The sequence below is a fragment of the Ranitomeya imitator genome, chromosome 3, assembly GCF_032444005.1.
Source record: "Ranitomeya imitator isolate aRanImi1 chromosome 3, aRanImi1.pri, whole genome shotgun sequence".
In the NCBI taxonomy this organism is placed as follows: Eukaryota; Metazoa; Chordata; class Amphibia; order Anura; family Dendrobatidae; genus Ranitomeya; species Ranitomeya imitator.
The window spans coordinates 717,051,004-717,070,806 of NC_091284.1; the positions used below are offsets into that span (position 1 = coordinate 717,051,004).

A 19,803-nucleotide genomic window follows, 5' to 3' on the forward strand; every position below is an offset into this window, starting at 1 on the left:
ATATATATAGATTATAATATGACAGCACGGTGGCTCAGTGGTTAGCACAGCAGCCTTACAGCGCTGGGGTCCTGGGTTCAAATACCACCAAGGACAACAACTGCAAAGAGTTTGTATGTTCTCCCAATGTTTGCATGTGCTTCCTTCGGGTTTTCCATTTTCCTCCCACACTCCAAAGACATACTGATAGGCAATTTAAATTGTGAGCCCCATTGGGGACAGTGATGACAGTACTGTGGAATAAGGTAGCGCTATATAAGCAAAGCATACTAAATAAATAATAAATAGTGTAAATTCCTGACAAGATGTGCTGGATTTATTACCTTGGGACCCAGAAGACCTGGCTCATCAGCTAAAATCATCTGCAGTTCCTTCACTGTCACTCTGAGGAACATACGTCTTGCACGGTGAAATTGGCCACTTTGTAGACAAGAAATTAATTGCTAGTTACATAAACCCTTATATACTACACATATTAACGATAAGGTAGTAACGATAGTGTTGTGCCCATTTCTATGCACAAGAGGTAGTCTTGTGGATTTAGGAGATAAAGTCTCCAACTACACTAGTGTTTTCAGTGTTTAGCTGGTTAGTGACTTTAAGGCCGGTGTCACACTAGGCGTAAGTAAATACGGTCCGTTTTTTACAGCCGTAATACGCAGTAATTGTCCCAAAACACTGTTCCGTATTCAATACAAGGATGCGATTTTTATACACAAATTTATCCGTGTGTCATCCGTATGGCATCCGTATGGCTTCTGTACGGCGATTTTTTCTCGCAGGCTTGCAAAATGGACATATCATGGATCCATCGGCTCAAATATTCTTAAAAACATATATACAGTATATATATATATATAGTTCAGTGAGACACAAATATATATATTAATATTTACTTCAGCGCTAGATAGCAGAAAAGCCTGGGAACTTTTCAGAATATTTTCCCACGCTCGAGTTCATATGAGTTCATCCAGCAGAGGGCGCATCACCGCGACTCGAGGTAACTACAGTACATTCCCCTGCATTCCATTCATTCACCAAGTTTTACAGACAGGAGCACAGCTGCATTAGCAGAGCTCCTGGGTGTAAAATGATTTAACCCCTTCAGATGGATTTACAGCGTGGGACAAGACTGTAACGACGGAAGGTATGGAATATTGTTGTTTGTTTTTTTAACTTTGTTTCAGGTGACAAGGGTCTTCAGGTGGATTAAGAGTATAATAAAATATTAAAACACCACGTGTCTTTATTTCATTAAAATACTTTTTAGTAATGTGTGTGTGTGTGTGTTTTATTAACCATTTCGTACTATTGGATTAATAATGGATAGGTGTCATAATTGACGCCTCTGCATTATTAACTTGGCTTGATGTCACCTTACAATAGCAAGGTGACATTAACCCTTCATTATCCCATATTGCACCCCTACAGGGGAGTGGGAAGAGAGAGGCTAAGTGCCAGAATAGGCGCATCTTACAGATGTGCCTTTTCTGGGGTGGCTGGGGGCAGATGTTTTTAGCCAGGGGGGTCCTATAAACATGGTCCCCCTCTAGGCTATTAATATCTGCCCTCAGTCACTGGCTTTCCCACTCTGGTGGAGAAAATGGCGCGGGAGCCCACGCCAATTTTTCCGGGATATAACCCTTTAATTTAATAGCTAGAGACCACAAATTTGACACAAAGACACTACTTTTTTTTTTTACATATTCCTCTTTAGTAATGTAAGAAGGGATATGAGATGGTTTACTGTATGTAAACCATGTCTCATATTCTGTCGGGTTTGTGAAGGAGATAGGAAAAGCCGGCAATTGAATTACCGGCTTTTCTGTCATCTAGCGCTGCATTAAATCTGCATTAAATATAAATATATATATATGTGTGTCTCACTGACATATATATATATATATATACTCAAAAAAAAGGAAAAGCAGCACAAAATAATTTTGTGCTGCTTTTCCTTTTTTTTGAGTTTACTACTTTTTGACCATTGGATTGCTGGTCGGGAGAGCTCTGCATGCCTTGTAAGGTAGTAATTTGATGCTGTTCCAATTTTTTCACTTTATATATATATAGATATATATAGATATATATATATCTATATATATCTATATATATATACCTATACTATGTGTACACATTTATTCTACCTATTCTATTCTGTCAGTGTGATTTTACTGTACACCGCGCTGAATTGCCCGCTTTTCTATAGAACACCGCTGCGTATTTCTCGCAAGCCACACACATGGTCCGTGTGTAATCGGTAATTTTCTCGCCCCCATGGACTTTCATTGGCATATTTTTTGCGCTATACGCTGACAAACGCAGCATGCTGCGATTTTCTATGCCCGTAACATACCGTATATTACGGATGCGTAATATACGGCAGATAGGAGCTGCCCTATAGAGAATCATTGGGCCGTGTGCAATGCGTATTTTCTGGACGTATTTTCTGCGCTCATACGTCCGTAAAACTCACTAGTGTGACGCCGACCTAATACTTTTACTTGTCACTAAGTCGTCAGTGATGTCTACTGAAGGGTGAAGTCGTCATTATGTCTACGTTACAGAGATTTAAACAAAATAATCCTTTTTACTCAATGCATTTATGACTGTATAAATCTACTGAAATGTATTCCAATAATATTGCACTAGTTGGACTGACCTGTGTGTCATGAAGTTTTCTTTGCATTCCTTCACATCAGCTACTCGTTTTCCATACCTTATCACAAAAGATGACATAAAAGATAGTGAAGTACGTAAGCATTGTACATTGGATATATACACAGCTTTATTGTGTCCAGGGTGATGACCTTGGGCATTATGAATAGCAGGGTATACGGTTTGCAGTGCCTGGTGGGTGAGTATCCCTATCTTTGTTCACACTTCATACCTGATGTACTTTGCTATTCATTATATTGGGGGTTCTATACCCTTTTAAATAATAATTCCTATATATGTTCTGTACTCAGTAATATGATATATATATATATACTTGTATAATTGTGGGATGTATTTTATACTCCTTGATGCATTTTAATTCACCCTTATAGTACCCTGATGATTCAGAGATGCGGTATTAACAGGTGACACAGGAATGTGATATTTTAAGTATAAAGAAAAATCTCCAAAATAACTAATCCAATAGTTACCCACAATTCACCAGGTTTTTCTTTGTGTATCTGTAATTTTTGGAATTTTTTATCTTTTTTTTGTGTATATTTGTATTTAATAAAATGAATATATGTATTTGAAAACTTCACAATTTTGGTCCTGGCACATTTCTTTTTCCGGTATTGCTACTTGCTGTGAGTGCATTACAGGACATATCACCCTTACCGGGATCTACAAGCTTATGATGCTAAAAAGAAGTGACCAGTCCATTTCTCAGGCGGCTTCCGTTTGTAAGTTACTCACATGTTTATACATGCAGTTAAAAAGAAAGAAGGACATGGGTGGCGAAGGCGCCACAAAAGTGATGAGAAAGATGCCAAAGAAGAGGCTTCAATGAAAACATAGCCAGTGTTTTCCTTTAGTGTCTTCAAAAACTCTGCTTCAAAAATTCAGCGGGTTTGCTGGAGTCTAAAAGATGAGGTGATGCACTTGCACTTATACTGTATGTAATCCAGCAGGCAATGAAAAAGTTTCCCTCCACTATATAAGGGGTTAAAAAAAGAATCTCCTATGAAAAGAATTGGATATAACCTCCTGATCTCAAGAACTGGGCTCAGGAGCCTCGAAAACGTTCTCTGAAGCCCCCAGAACGGGTCTCTGCAACCCCGGTTAGAAAGGAGTGAAAGCGGTCACGCTTGACTTTTGCTTCATTTTTTGTCAATGGGACTGCTTGAGAACAATGCTCGGCTTTCTCGGACACTCCCATAGCCCCGTTCGCAGGATTGCTAAAGTCCCAGTGGTCGGACCCCAAGTGATTAACAAGTTGCTTGTTTTTTTGGGAAAAAACATTTCAAGCATTAAAAATGTCTACATCAAGCTTGTACAACTGAGGGCCTGTGGTGGTCAAAGTATGTGAAAAATTGTATTTATGGTTTGCATATTTTGAGAAGTACCATCTGAGAATGTAGTCATTGGAACAAAATAGTTTACATTTCCCGGAATGTGACACGACAACAAAATACTGACAAAGTCTATGTAACATTAGAAGTAGTTGTCCCCAAATAGGTCTCACATTGTGTAACATAGTAACATAGTAACATAGTTAGTAAGGCCGAAAAAAGACATTTGTCCATCCAGTTCAGCCTATATTCCATCATAATAAATCCCCAGATCTACGTCCTTCTACAGAACCTAATAATTGTATGATACAATATTGTTCTGCTCCAGGAAGACATCCAGGCCTCTCTTGAACCCCTCGACTGAGTTCGCCATCACCACCTCCTCAGGCAAGCAATTCCAGATTCTCACTGCCCTAACAGTAAAGAATCCTCTTCTATGTTGGTGGAAAAACCTTCTCTCCTCCAGACGCAAAGAATGCCCCCTTGTGCCCGTCACCTTCCTTGGTATAAACAGATCCTCAGCGAGATATTTGTATTGTCCCCTTATATACTTATACATGGTTATTAGATCGCCCCTCAGTCGTCTTTTTTCTAGACTAAATAATCCTAATTTCGCTAATCTATCTGGGTATTGTAGTTCTCCCATCCCCTTTATTAATTTTGTTGCCCTCCTTTGTACTCTCTCTAGTTCCATTATATCCTTCCTGAGCACCGGTGCCCAAAACTGGACACAGTACTCCATGTGCGGTCTAACTAGGGATTTGTACAGAGGCAGTATAATGCTCTCATCATGTGTATCCAGACCTCTTTTAATGCACCCCATGATCCTGTTTGCCTTGGCAGCTGCTGCCTGGCACTGGCTGCTCCAGGTAAGTTTATCATTAACTAGGATCCCCAAGTCCTTCTCCCTGTCAGATTTACCCAGTGGTTTCCCGTTCAGTGTGTAATGGTGATATTGATTCCCTCTTCCCATGTGTATAACCTTACATTTAAGGTGTAAGGTCATTTAAAGAAAGAATAAAGAATAGCTTCCCTTAGCAATTACAACTCTATAACCTAACTTTCTGTATTATTTGTAACATACCCTTTTAAGCTGCCAAAGAAATCCTCGGTAACACGGTGAATTAGCAGAACGTCATCCCGGATCAGTGTGATACATTGGGAACCCTGAAGAGCCGATTTCCAAAGCTCCAAGCTTCCCTGGTGTAAGTTCAGGGCACTGTGTGACAGCAGAAATCCAACTAGAAGCAGAGGCATAAAAATAATAACAGGGATGCCTAAAAAGGCTCCACTGAAACAAACAAATGCTCCTATCATCTCGTAAGCCTACTTTTCATTTATTGTATTAGGCATCCTAGGATCGATTCCAAAACACCGTACTAGTACATACTGTGTTAAAAGAGGCGGGGACTTCATATAGGACCGCCATCTTTTAAAAAGATTCATTCGTAAGAAGATTTATTCTCTTGCCAAAAATAAATTGTCACAATCACACAGTATATTTTGCCCTAGATGGTGATAGGAAGGAGATAGATATGTTATAGGGTCTGGGTTTTCCTAGCTTATGAAAATAACGTGGCTGGCCATATCTTGTTTTTTTTTTTAATTATGGTTAACTAGATCAAATTAATAAAGAATATCCTCAAGCGTTGTAGATGTTTTATTAATGCACAAAGGTAGTAAATTACTGATATCTGGTGATCCAACTAGCCTGACACCCAGAGCCGATGATGGGATCCTTAGTGATCAGGAAATTATCACCTGATCTGTGGGTAGTGCATTCCAGAAATAAACTGCATAATAGCCATGCACTTATAGAAATACGTACTGTATACGGTTAAATCTTAAAGCTGTATACATACATATACAATCAGAATGTGTGCCGATGACATAGAAGGTATGACAATACAATAGAATGACATTACACATTGTACTATTTGTCATTAGGAAATGATGACAGATGTTGTTTGGTTCATCAGGGAAGCTAATCCAATAAATCCCATAGGATCTGCAAATATATTCAGGAATTAAGTCGCAAAAGTACAGACTACAAATGTAGAGATTTATATACAGCTCTGGCAAAAATTAAGAGACCACAGCAAAATGTTCAGTTTGTCTGATTTTTCTCTTTATAGGTATATTTTTGAGTAAAATGTAAATTGTTCATTTATTCTATAAACTTCTGACAACATGTCTCCGAATTTCCAAGCAATACATTTTGTATTTTTTTCTGAAAAGGAGAAATGGTCAAAATTAATAAAAAACAGTGCTTTCTGCTTTCGGACCTCAAATAATGCAAATAAAACAGGTTCATAATCATTTAGAAACAACAATACTAATGTTTTACATCAGGAAGAGTTCGGAAATCAATATTTTGTGGAATAACCATGATTTTTAATCACAGCTTTCATGCGTCCTGGCATGATTGCCGCCAGTCTTTCTGCTTCTGGGGCACAAATTTAAGCAGTTCGTCTTTGTTTGATGGCTTGTGACTATCCATCATCCTCTTGATTACATTCCAGAGGTTTTCAGTGGGGTTGAGATCTGGAGATTGGGCTGCCCATGACAGGGTTTTGATGTGTTGGTCTCTTAATTTTTGACAGAGCTGTATTTATATATGTCATCTAATTCATGCTGCCTGAACCACCAGCATGAATCAGATTCTGGCTGCATTATATGCATGCTTTACTCTGAAATATTGCAATATTTCAGAGAAACAAGCTTTGGAAAGCTGGCCCGGAAAAAAAAAAAACATTTCAGGTGACTAGTCCAAGAGGCAGGTTTTCAGCAGCTTTTCCCTACCTTGCTCCCCTAGACTGACAGGTCTCTTCTTATACACATAAATAGCGAGACATCTGCCAGTTTGGAGGAGTGAGGTGGGGAGAAGCCATTGGGAACCTGCCTTGGACTCGTCATGAATCTCCTGGTAGGTTCAATGTAACTGTATTTTGTATAGTATAGCTCATATATGTGAGAATGTTCCCATGTGTGTTCATATACTTGACAAGATAGACCAATGTGTTGTGGAGAGGGTAGAAGGAAGTATCTGAAAGGAGCTGATGATATACAGATATATGGATGTCCCCACATCAGAAGGGCTATATGTGAGCACCCAGCCTTGGACTATGGGTGCATACACCCAGTCTGGTTGCTGCAGATACAGGTCTTCTGACATGGAAAAGTGTCTACATGAAGGGTGGTGCTTTCAATATTCAAACTGCTACTTCACTGATGTTGTTCTGTCCAAGGAGGTAGTAGAAGCCAAGAAGAAATGTGCTTCAGTAAGTTGTCAATTGGACAGGTGGCCTTCCGTGTCTGTGGCTCGCTCCACTATAGTTTATCTATCTAGATAATCGTCTAAGGGGTACTTCTGTCTGTCTGTAACGGAAATCCCGCATCGCTGATTGGTCGTGGCCGGCAGGTGGCACAGTCCGGCCACGAATTCACCCCTCCCTACTTCTGTCCAGTCAGTGCCCGCTCCATACTCCCCTCCAGTCAGCGCTCACACAGGGATAACGGCATTGTTAATGGACCGAGTTATGCCGCGGTGTAACGCACTCCGCTAGCGCTGCTATTAACCCTGTGTGACCAACTTTTTACTATTGATGCTGCCTATGCAGCATCAATAGTAAAAAGATCTAATGTTAAAAATAAAAAAATAAAAAATCATTATTCTCACCTTCCGACGTCCACCGATGCGCCCGATGCTGCCGCCAGCTTCCGTTCCCAGGGATGCATTGCGATATTACCCTGATGACTTAGCGGTCTGCATCCCTGGGAACGGAAGCTGGTGGCAGCATCGGGCGCATCGGCACAGCTTCGCTGGACGCCGGAGGGTGAGTATATAACTATTTTTTATTTTAATGTTTTTTTTAACAGGGATATGGTGCCCACACTGCTATATACTATGTGGGCTGTGTTATATACTGCATGGGCTGTGTTATATACTGCGTGGCCTGTGTTATATACTGCGTGGGCTGTGCTATATATTATGTGGGCTGTGCTATATATTACATGGGCTGTGCTATATATTACATGGGCTGCTATATACTATGTGGCTGTGCTATATACTACGTGGCTGTCTGTGTTACATGGGCTGTGTTATATACTGTGTGGGCTGTGCTATATACTCCATGGGCTGTGTTATATACTACGTGGGCTGTGTTATATACTACGTGGCTGCTATATACTATGTGGCTGCTATATACTACGTGGTTGTGCTATATACTACGTTCCTGTACTATATACTGTGTGGCTGTGCTATTTACTACGTGGCTATGCTATATACTACGTGGTTGTGCTATATACTATGTGGCTGATATATACTACGAGGGCTGTGTTATATACTACGGAGCTGTGCTATCTAATACGAGGCTGTGTTATATACTACGTGGATGCTACAGTATATACTGTGTGGCTCCTATATACTATGAGGCTGTCTGTGTTACGTGGGCTGTGTTATATACTATGTGGCTGCTATATACATACATATTCTAGAATACCTGATGCGTTACAATCGAGCCACCATCTAGTAGAACATATAAAATGTTAGGCAGTAAGCTCAAAACCCGTAACAAAATTCATGTGTGTTCAAGACTTTTTCCTCATTAGGGTATATTCACATAGTTTTTTTTATGAGGATTTAGAAGTGGATTTTCCTACAAAATATATGTAAAAAATTGCTTCCTACTGATTTTAATGGTAAGTGGTCAAAATAAGGAGAGAAAAACAGCATTGTGTGCACCACAGGAGCTTTTTCATATTAAAATCAATCAGAAGCTTATTTATAGAGTTTTAAAGGTGTTTTTCATGTCAATTTCAGTGCAGAATCTATTTCTAAATCCTTGAAAAAAAAAAAAGCTCAGTGTGAATGTTCTATTAGAGTGCTGATTGGTGGAGTTAGGACTCATGTATGGAGAATTTCCACCTATACATAGTAACATAGTAACATAGTAAGGCCGAAAAAAGACATTTGTCCATCCAGTTCAGCCTATATTCCATCATACATCAAACATCTATGGTGAATACTTTCGATTCACCGTCAGTGTTACAGAAGGTAATACCCCCTTTAATTTCAACTGCAGCCCTTGGAATTGGTTCAGTATGACAACGTGGCCACTGGACCAAGGAAGGTTGTGCACCCCTGATATAGTGCAGAGTAGTGGAATATTGTTGTGTCATGGGGAATAATAAATATCCAAAAGATCACCCTGATATCAGTTACTGAAGAATCTGTCTCTGATCATATTCACAGGTTTCCAGACATCACTCTGACTCTACAGGACCAGATATTGAATGACATTCTTTGAATGAACAGACATCACACTTACTCAGGATCCATCGTTCCATTATCTCAACAGATAAATATTCACAAGGCATCTGAAATAGACATACCGGTGTTTAGACACGACAATCTAGGCTTGCTTGGGAATTGCCAGAAGCTTCTAACTAAAAATATATTCTATTTTTTTGCACAAATAATACAAGGAAAAATAAAGTCAAATATACATTATATGGAGAGCTATGTGATATTTGTTTAAGACAAAAACATTTTTCCTCCCTTTCTTCCAAGAGCCATAACTTTTTTATTTTTCTGTCGACATAGCAATATTATTGTCCTATACCCTGAAACATGTTGGGGGACGTGTGTGCTAAATATATTGTATGTCCTGTTCTGATAGATAGTTATGACAATCCAGGTTGGTCATTTCAATTCAAAATGTATTAAAAACAGATTAGGGACATAATTAGATATTTTATAACAATAATTTCATATTATCACCCCGCTTAATATAATAATAATAATAATACTTATAAAGGTTAGGTTTTATGGCTTGTTAGACATCGATTAAATTTGGGGCTCTCCCCTCTGTATCCTTACATAGCAATATGAAGGCTTATTTTTATGGGACGTAGTTTTGAATGATACCATCATTTTAATGAACAATGTAAAAAAAAATTCCAAGTGTAATGTCTAAAAAGCTGTAATTCTGGCATTTTGATTTTGTTTTTCTCTTTACAATGTATACTACATGGGTTAATTAATTTTATATTTTGATAGACAGGACTTTTACAAATGCAAAGATACCAGATTTTTCTTTGTTTGTTCTAAATTTCTTAGTTTTTTCATGAGGAAAAAGTGGGTGATCTAAATTTTTATATATTCTTTTTTTACTTTTAATACCTTTTTTGTCATCTTTAATCTTATTTTTTAGTCCTCTCAGGGAACTGATTGCTTGTAAGGTGGGAATGTGGTTCTGACCACCTTACTGATGGGTCAAAAAGTGTGTGCACAGAGTTCTTTACAATAAACGTCACTCTCAAAATGGACTCTACCGTGTCACGGTGAAGCTGGGGACTCATTCTTGAAGAACAAAGAAAACACCTTTAGAAAAATAAACTCTTCTTTACTAGGTGTTGGAACTACTGTATATACAAATGGTAGCAGGTACAGTTCTTGGATAGTTTCTTCTGTGACACATGACAGAGGCACCTGCATGGTAGTTTTATACCATGGGACAATTCTTTTGGAGGACATTTCTATGGTACAGCTGGTTGAGCATCGCGATCTTCTTGGTACATGACTACCCGAGTCAATGTGATATGTGATAGCCACTATTCCCAATGCTGCAATCTATGAACTGTGTAAGGGAGCTCTCACTAGCTACCACTGTTATGTCCCTTGAATGAGACATTTTACAGTCTGTCCTGTACATTTTACATGCTGTATTGCAGTCTCTCATATTGTTTATTGTTGCTATGTGTTCCTGTGTTTTGCATAGCTGAAATCCTCCCTTTCCATGAAGTTTGTCCCTTATGTCTCCGTCATCCTTTGCTGGGTGTCATGTCACTTCCTTCTTCTTCTCCTTGTGTCTCAGTCTCCATCTTGGCTTCATTAGAGGCACATGTGCTTTCAGCTTTTCTGTAGAAAGTCTTTTTTACCTGCTGCTGTTTGTATGCATTCAACAAGAATTCTTAAAGAAATCAAAGTCTCTTCTGGATTCTTCACAACGTGTGCCTGCAGCTGAGTTACGCTATCCGCGACCGTCACCAATTGTAAGTAAGGTGAAGAGATTCAGCATCTCACAGAGCCATATTTGCAGCCACAAGCCTCGGGGACAGAATAACCACCTTGCTAACGTGCTCCAGCCTGGCTGATCCTGTATTCTGTACTGCAAACCTCCAACTCTGGTTAACACTTTACTTGCGCTCTAAACCTCTTCTATTAGGTTCCTCAACTAGCCTGCTGAGAGAAGATTCTGCCGCCCCTGTTGTTTTTCTGTAGTAAGGCTTGCTACCTTTTTGCATTACTGGCTTTCTTCTGCACACACCCAAATACTTCCCTCTGAGAGTCCTCCTTCCTCTTATCAGAACTTAGTCTCTGAAAAACAGGAAGTAACTCCTCATGCCAAATTATTTTTCCCCACTGTGGGCTATCCTACAGATAACCCTGACTAAACAGGAAAACTGTAGCCTTTAAGGATAAAACATGCAATACAATATACAGTATTTCACACAAATATAACCACTGGAGTCTTCAGGGAGGGTGTTAGCCAACTTCTCCACCTTTTCATACTTATACTACAAACTGCAATACCATGGCTGTGCTGTATAGGAGTGCCAAGATGGCAGCAATGGAGAGGTGTTGTGAATTCAGATTTTGGGCTCCCTTCGGTGGTTGTAGAGGGTAATGCAGTTGTGCCTGGACTGCAGGAGTGGACAGGTGTATCTACTAATTGCAAAACTGACTGGGGTATATAGCTTTGCAGGATCCTTTAGTCAGTGCCAGTTGTCCATTGTTCTGGAAGGATTCACTTCCCTGCTGGTCTCTCCAGTTTGCTGTGCTTTTCTACAAAGATAAGTCCTGGCTTTGTTTTTTGCTGTCCACCTGCTGTGGACCTATAGTTCTGTGCATATTCATGTTTTTGTCTTGTCCAGCTTAGTCTGTGAAGGATTTTTTGCAGCCTAGCTATTTCTCTGGAGATGCAGATATACCCCCCATGTCTTTAGTCAGATGTGGTGATCCGTATTTTCTGCGGTGGATATTTTCTAGTGTTTTTATACTGACCGCATAGTACTCTGTTCTATTCTTTCTTTTTAGCTAGTATGGCCTCCTATGCTAGAATCTGATTTCATATCTGCGTATGTTATTTCCCTCTCCTCTCACAGTCAATATTTGTGGGGGGCTATCTATCCTTTGGGGATTTTCTCTGAGGCAAGATAGGTTTCCTGTTTCTGTCTTTAGGGGTAGTTAGATTTTAGGCTGTGCCGAGGGGTCTAGGGAGTGTTAGGTACCCCCCACAGCTACTTCTAGTTGTGCTGCTAGGTTCAGGGTTTGCGGTCAGTACAGGGACCACCTTCTCCAGAGCCCGTCTCATGCTGCTCCTAGGCCACCAGATCATAACAGTACAACTGGCCAACAATGAGTTAATTGCATCTCAGAAGAAGGGCGGAAAGCTTTTGAGCCATTTTTTTTTCTTAGCCTGTTTGGCATTTTCCTCTTTCTTTACCTCTGGTTGGCTACGGAGTCTAGTATAACATGAATGTTCAGGAGTTAGTTTCTCGGGTGGATCAGCTTGCTGCTAGGGTACAGGGTATTTCAGATTATATTGTTCAAACTCCTGCCTTAGAACCTAAGATTCCCACTCCTGATTTATTCTTTGGTGACAGATCCAAATTTTTGAGTTTCAGAAATAACTGTAAACTGTTTTTTGCATTAAGACCCCGGTCTTCTGGTGATCCTATTCAGCAGGTTAATATCATCATATCTCTGCTGCGTGGTGACCCACAGGATTGGGCATTTTCCCTGGAATCTGGCAATCCTGCTTTGCTTAATGTTGATTTGTTCTTTCAGGCATTGGGGTTGCTGTATGATGAGCCTAATTCTGTGGATCAGGCTGAGAAAATCTTGTTAGCCCTGTGTAAAGGTCAAGAAGCGGCAGAATTGTATTGCCAGAAATTTAGAAAATGGTCTGTACTGGCTAAATGGAATGAGGATGCCTTGGCGGCAATTTTCAGAAAGGGTGTTTCTGAATCCGTTAAAGATGTTAAGGTGGGGTTCCCCACGCCTGCTGGTCTGAGTGATTCTATGTCTCTGGCCATTCAGATTGATCGGCGCTTGCGCGAGCGCAGAGTTGTGCACACTGTGGTGTTGCCCTCTGAGCGGAGCCCTGAGCCTATGCAGTGTGATAGGATTTTGTCTAGAGCTGAACATCAAACATTCAGGCATCAGAATAGGTTGTGTTTTTACTGCGGCGATTCTGCTCATGTTTTTTCTGATTGCCCTAAGCGTACTAAGAGAATCGCTAGTTCTGTTGCCATCAGTACTATACAACCTAAATTTCTGTTATCCGTGACCTTGATCTGCTCATTATCATCATTTTCTGTCATGGCATTTGTGGATTCAGGCGCCGCTCTGAACTTAATGGACTTAGAATTTGCCAGACGTTGTGGTTTTCCCTTGCAGCCTTTGCAGAACCCTATTTGTTATGAAAGGTAATTCAGTACCACAATGGACATAGAGGTCAGCGCACATTCAGTGACCTGGCAATAACCCAAAAAACAAGAACGAGCTCTGAGACGTGGGAACTCTGTTGACCGCAATCCCTAATCCTCTCCAACCACACTAAAGGCAGCCGTGGATTGCGCCTAACGCTCCCTATGCAACTCGGCACGGCCTGAGAAACTAGCTAGCCTGAAGATAGAAAATAAGCCTACCTTGCCTCAGAGAAATACCCCAAAGGAAAAGGCAGCCCCCACATATAATGACTGTGAGTTAAGATGAAAAGACAAACGTAGAGATGAAATAGATTTAGCAAAGTGAGGCCCAACTTTCTGAACAGAGCGAGGATAGGAAAGGTAACTTTGCGGTCAACACAAAACCCTACAAAAACCACGCAAAGGGGCAAAAAGACCCTCCGTACCGAACTAACGGCACGGAGGTACACCCTCTGCGTCCCACAGCTTCCAGCAAGCAGAAAAAAAACAAATAGACAAGCTGGACAGAAAAAAAACAGCAAACAAATAGCAAAGAGTAACTTAGCTATGCAGAGCAGCAGGCCACAGGAACGATCCAGGAGGAAACAGGTCCAATACTAGAACATTGACTGGAGGCCAGGATCAAAGCACTAGGTGGAGTTAAATAGAGCAGCACCTAACGACTTCACCACATCACCTGAGGAAGGAAACTCAGAAGCCGCAGTACCACTTTCCTCCACCAACGGAAGCTCACAGAGAGAACCAGCCGAAGTACCAATTGTGACCACAGGAGGGAGCTCTGCCACAGAATTCACAACACCTATTCCTTTGTGGGGCATTGATGCTACACCGTTGGCTAAAAATAAACCTCAGTTTTGGACACAGCTGACCATGCGCATGGCGCCAGCCCATCAGGAAGATTGTCGTTTTCTGGTGTTGCATAATTTGCATGATGATATTGTGCTGGGTTTTCCATGGTTGCAGCTACATAATCCGGTGTTAGATTGGAAATCCATGTCTGTGACTAGTTGGGGTTGTCAGGGGGTTCATGATCAGGTTCCTTTGATGTCAATTTCCTCTACTCCCTCTTCTGAAGTTTCTGAGTTTTTGTCTGACTTCCAGGATGTATTCGATGAGCCCAAATCCAGTTCCCTTCCACCGCATAGGGACTGTGATTGTGCTATTGACTTGATTCCAGTTTGTAAGTTCCCTAAGGGCCGACTTTTCAACCTGTCTGTGCCTGAACATACCGCCATGCAGAGCTATATTAAAGAGTCTTTGGAGAAAGGGCATATTCGGCCATCTTCTTCACCGTTGGGAGCGGGGTTCTTTTTTGTTGCCAAGAAGGATGGCTCCTTGAGACCCTGTATTGATTATCGCCTCTTGAATAAGATCACGGTTACATTTCAATACCCCTTGCCTTTGCTTACTGATTTGTTTGCTAGGATTAAGGGGTCTAGCTGGTTTACTAAGATTGACCTTCGAGGGGCATATAATCTTATTCGTATCAAGCAGGGTGATGAATGGAAAACTGCATTTAATACGCCCGAAGGCCATTTTGAATACCTTGTGATGCCATTCGGACTCTCTAATGCTCCATCTGTGTTCCAATCCTTCATGCATGATATCTTTCGAAGTTATCTTGATAAATTCATGGTTGTATATGTGGCACCCCTAGGGGTATTTGCCACAAAAATAGTTACTGACAGTAAATGCAAATACTAAAATAGCAAGACTGCACTACCACCTCCGGCCAGAAGGGGGAGCTCCAGAGACTCCCCTTGATCCATTCTGGTCTGAGAGAAGAACTGGCAGTTGGGCTAAGGAGCTGAAAGTGAGAGGTCATACAGTTGAATCTCTAACAGCCCTGTGACTGTTACCAGGCCTAAATCACCGGCCTGAGGAGAAGAGGGATAGAGAAAAAGGACATTGTGAGAACCGGGTAGCATTAATCACTACCCAGAACAGGCGCAAAGACGGATACCGGATCCGTGGCTGTATTCATTACATATAATACAGCAACCGGAAAAACGTGAGGTGATATCAGCTTCACTAGGGTCGGACGCAGCAACAGACACAGAGTTCAGCGGTACTCCTGGAGGGGGTAAGCCGATAAAAGGACTCGGGTTGCCCGTCGAACCAGGACCCGGAGGGGACAGATTGGGCCGGCAGCCAGTTCACATACAGCAGCAGGGCCACACAGATATTGCGTACAATAAGAGGCGAAGACCCCGGCAGGGTCAAAGTAACTCAGAGTTCCCATACAGACTCCGGTGACAGGACTGGTTGTAAATCCTTTTTTGTTAAAGTAAACTGGTTAAACGTTTCAGTGCCTCAGTCTTTCATTTGGACAATAGCCATCTATCCAGGATTGGGATCATCACCGCTGGGAGAACCTGCTGCTGATCAAGTAAGTGCCTGTTCCCTCACGATACCCTTTACACTGTGCATTGTCTGAGGCCACAGCACCGGGTCAAGCCACCCGTGACACCCCCCTCAACAGACAGACCCCATTGGTCCGGTGCTGGGTACCCCGGTCTCTTGGGCGTCACAATTGGCGTCACGAACAGGATCTAGCCAGCCCGTATACCAGGTATTGTGTGCCGTGATTGGAGCCCAAAACTGTGAAAACTTGGATGAAAAATCTTGAAAATTGACTTTATTAAAGAAAAATCCATTCTCCATTGAAAACTATTGAAAGTGACTTTTCCCCATTGGTTATAATGGAGTAAAGATGGCCGCCATCCCCTGAGGTAATCACTTCATAACCGTTAGGCACGAGACTGTTAATTGAGCTACGCCATCACCTGAGCCCCAGTCTAACTGAAAAACTTCAGAATCCGCCATTACAGAGCGCGGTGGGTGGGAGCAGCAGGGGGCGTGTCATTGTGGGCGGCACCAAGCTGAGCGCTCTGACATCAGAGCAAGGGGAAAATCGATCCTGCTGCACAGCGGAACGAATCTACACTATCCCGACGGAAGCGGAGGACCGGAAGGGTCCGGATTAACTAAGGGGGCACAGTATGTCGCAGCACGGAGACGCCGCAGCACCCGGCGACGCTAATGCAGCTGAAAGACAGAGTGTCGATAGAGAGTCCGGTAGCGCAGCGGTGCAAGGAGTGGCGCCCATCATGCCGGTGCTGATGCCATATACCCCGGGTGGCCCTTGACTTCCAATGTATGAAGGTGAGCCTAATACCCTTGACGATTTCAGAGAAAAGATGCTGGCCCATTTTGACATGTTCCCTGTGGGTGAAGTTCAGCGTGTTAGTCTCCTGATGATGCAGTTAAGTGGCCATGCTAAGCGAGAAGTCACAGCATGGGCAGCTGATCAAAAAGGCACTGTTGAACGCATATTTGCTGGATTAAAAGCTACATTTGAAACCACTGCCAGCAGCAAAGCTAAAGTACGATTCTTTAATTGCAAACAAAAAGTTAATGAGGGCGTGAGAGACTTTGCCTTAAACCTGCAGGAAGCCCTTAAATCACTTACACTGGCTGAACCCATTTTTAACACCGGAGCGGATAAACTGCTAAGAGATCAATTTATTGAGGGACTCTACACCCCTTCTCACCGGGGGCATGTGAGCATGCTTGTTTTTAAGAACCCTGAATTGACATTTGCCCAATTAAAGGAGAGCGTTATACGTCTCCAGCTGGCAGAGGCACCTCGGGATCAGGATCCTGCGCAACTCATGGCAGAGGCTCCTCAACAACATGGAGTACCAGTGACATCAGCTATGTCCGGGGCCATTGCTAAGCCCCTGGGGCCCAGTACTAATGAGGCTCTTCAACAAAAGCTTGACTCTTTAACTGATGTTGTTGCTTCAATGGCTAAAACCATGCAGGAGATGAGAGGACCCAAGATGGAGTTGTCAAACCGTAGAGAAGGTGTTCCATGGATGAGACCCTGGAGATACCCGACATGGAGAGGACGACCCCGCGACCGCTACCAACCGGATGGACAGCCCATTTGCCGCCGTTGCCAGCAGCCAGGCCACTTTGCACGAGATTGTGATTTAAACGGGAATCCCCTGGGAATGCGGGCCGCTTCGCAGGAATGAACTTTCAAGGCCCAACACCCTGGCACGACAGGTACATCGGAGGACGACCCATTATCCCTATCGTGCTGGACGGAATGCCCCTCAACGCTTTGCTGGACACAGGTTCCCAGATTTCATCTATACCGTATATCCTTTATAAGAGGTACTGGGCTGATGCAGATATTGATAAAGGGCCCTCTGATGTTGAACTAGATATATGGGCCAGTAATGGTAAGTTGGTACCGAAACTAGGATTCAGGGAGATGACCATAAAGATTGGTAAAGTAGAATTGAAGAAACAGGGTATAATTGTTGTTGATGTTGACCGGCGGAACTGTGAACCAACTGTATTGATAGGAATGAATGTGTTAGAGAACTGCTTTTCCGAAGTCATTTCTGTCTTACAGCAAATTGCTGAAACTGCCCAATCCTGCCAGCAGAGAGTTCTCCGGAGGGAAATAAAAGTATTGATGTTAAGGCAACAGGTAGAAGTTGCAGGTGGAGAAATCGGCAGTGTGAGGGTAAGTGATCCAACATCTATTGTAATCCCACCAAAAACAGAAATGCTGGTATGGTGTAGAGCAGCCATTGGTACTAAGGGACGAGATTATCAAGCCTTAATAGAACCAGTGTACACCGACAGCAGGCCCACTATACTCACAGCACGAGGGATAGTCGAGGTACACCGGGGACGAGTGCCGGTACGACTTTTGAACTGTGGAGAGGAAGAGGTCACTTTGCCAAGGTATGCTACAATGGCAAAGCTATATACTGTTGACAACAATGCCATCACAACCATTGAGCCCTTAGAACCAACCTGTCAGGTGGAAGGCAATGGCTCAGATGGAGAAATGGAGGATTGGTGCCAACAGCTACACGTGGGCATAAATTCAACACCTACCCATCAAAAACAAGGGGTGTATCAGTAAACACCCATTGGACTTCGGACGGATAGAAGGGGTAGAACACACAATCCCCACCAGTGACCATCCCCCAATAAAAGAAAGATATAGACCCATACCGCCCGCTCACTATCAATGTGCAAAAGATATGCTGAGGGAGATGAAACAGGCCGGGGTAATAAGAGACAGCTGTAGCCCCTGGGCGGCCCCTCTAGTGATTGTCAAAAAAAAGGACGGAACCATGAGAATGTGCGTAGACTACCGGAAGATTAATAACATCACCCACAAAGACGCCTACCCCTTGCCTAGGATAGAAGAGTCCTTAACTGCTTTGAAATCTGCTAATTATTTTTCCACCTTAGACTTAACAAGCGGGTATTGGCAAGTCCCTGTGGCTGAGCGAGATAAGGAAAAGACGGCATTCACCACACCAATGGGTCTATGTGAATTTAATCGCATGCCGTTCGGACTCTGCAACGCATCCGGTACCTTCCAGCGGCTGATGGAATGCTGCCTCGGACACAAGAACTTCGAGACCGTCCTCCTGTACCTAGATGATGTGATCGTCTACTCAAAGACTTACGAACAACACTTAATAGACCTGGCAGAAGTGTTCGAAGCCTTATCCAGGTATGGCATGAAAGTCAAGCCATCCAAATGTCACCTTCTCAAGCCAAAGGTACAGTACCTGGGACACATCGTGAGTTCGGAGGGAGTAGCACCAGATCCCGAGAAAATAAGCGCCATAAGGGATTGGCCAAGACCTACCAGCGCAAAAAAAGTGAGACAATTCCTGGGATTGGTGGGTTACTATCGCAGATTTATAAAAGGATTTACCAAGTTGGCAGCACCCTTGCAAGACACCTTGGTAGGGCAGACGAAGAAACCTTCAAACCGAAACCCTCCTTTTCAGTGGAACGACGAAAGGGAAGACTCCTTTGAACAACTAAAGAAGGCACTAACCGGAGAAGAGGTTCTGGCATACCCAGATTACCATCAACCTTTCATCCTCTACACCGATGCCAGTAATGTGGGACTAGGAGCGGTGCTGTCACAAAAGCAAGAAGGTCGGGAGAAAGTCATCGCCTTTGCAAGTAGAAAGCTCCGGCCTACTGAAAGAAATTCAGAAAATTACAGCTCCTTCAAATTGGAACTACTGGCAGTAGTTTGGGCTGTGACTGAACGTTTCAAACACTATCTGGCCGCTGCAGAATTTATTGTCTATACTGACAACAATCCGTTGACCCACCTGGACACAGCCAAATTAGGTGCGTTAGAACAGCGATGGATAGCCCGGTTATCTAATTACAACTTCAAGATCAAGTATCGAGCAGGTCGCAAGAATGGAAATGCCGATGCCCTATCCCGGAT

The 19,803-nt window shown here is 42.6% G+C and overlaps 2 protein-coding genes across 2 annotated transcripts in view; one reads left to right on the forward strand and one right to left on the reverse strand.

Moving 5' to 3' along the window:
- NCKAP1L (NCK associated protein 1 like) overlaps positions 1-19,803 on the reverse strand; it is a 397,914-nt gene that overhangs the window by 318,990 nt on the left and 59,121 nt on the right. The window contains exons 8-11 of the mRNA XM_069758709.1: positions 9,341-9,389; positions 5,095-5,251; positions 2,663-2,719; positions 324-420 (exon numbers count right to left, since the gene is read on the reverse strand). Coding sequence (XP_069614810.1) covers positions 324-420; positions 2,663-2,719; positions 5,095-5,251; positions 9,341-9,389 — 360 coding nt within the window. The remainder of the gene's footprint in view (positions 1-323; positions 421-2,662; positions 2,720-5,094; positions 5,252-9,340; positions 9,390-19,803) is intronic.
- Positions 10,942-19,803, forward strand: part of LOC138670922 (protein D7-like) — a 104,526-nt gene continuing 95,664 nt past the window's right edge. Inside the window, exon 1 of the mRNA XM_069758710.1 lies at positions 10,942-11,066. The gene's annotated coding sequence lies outside the window, so the exon portion shown is untranslated. The remainder of the gene's footprint in view (positions 11,067-19,803) is intronic.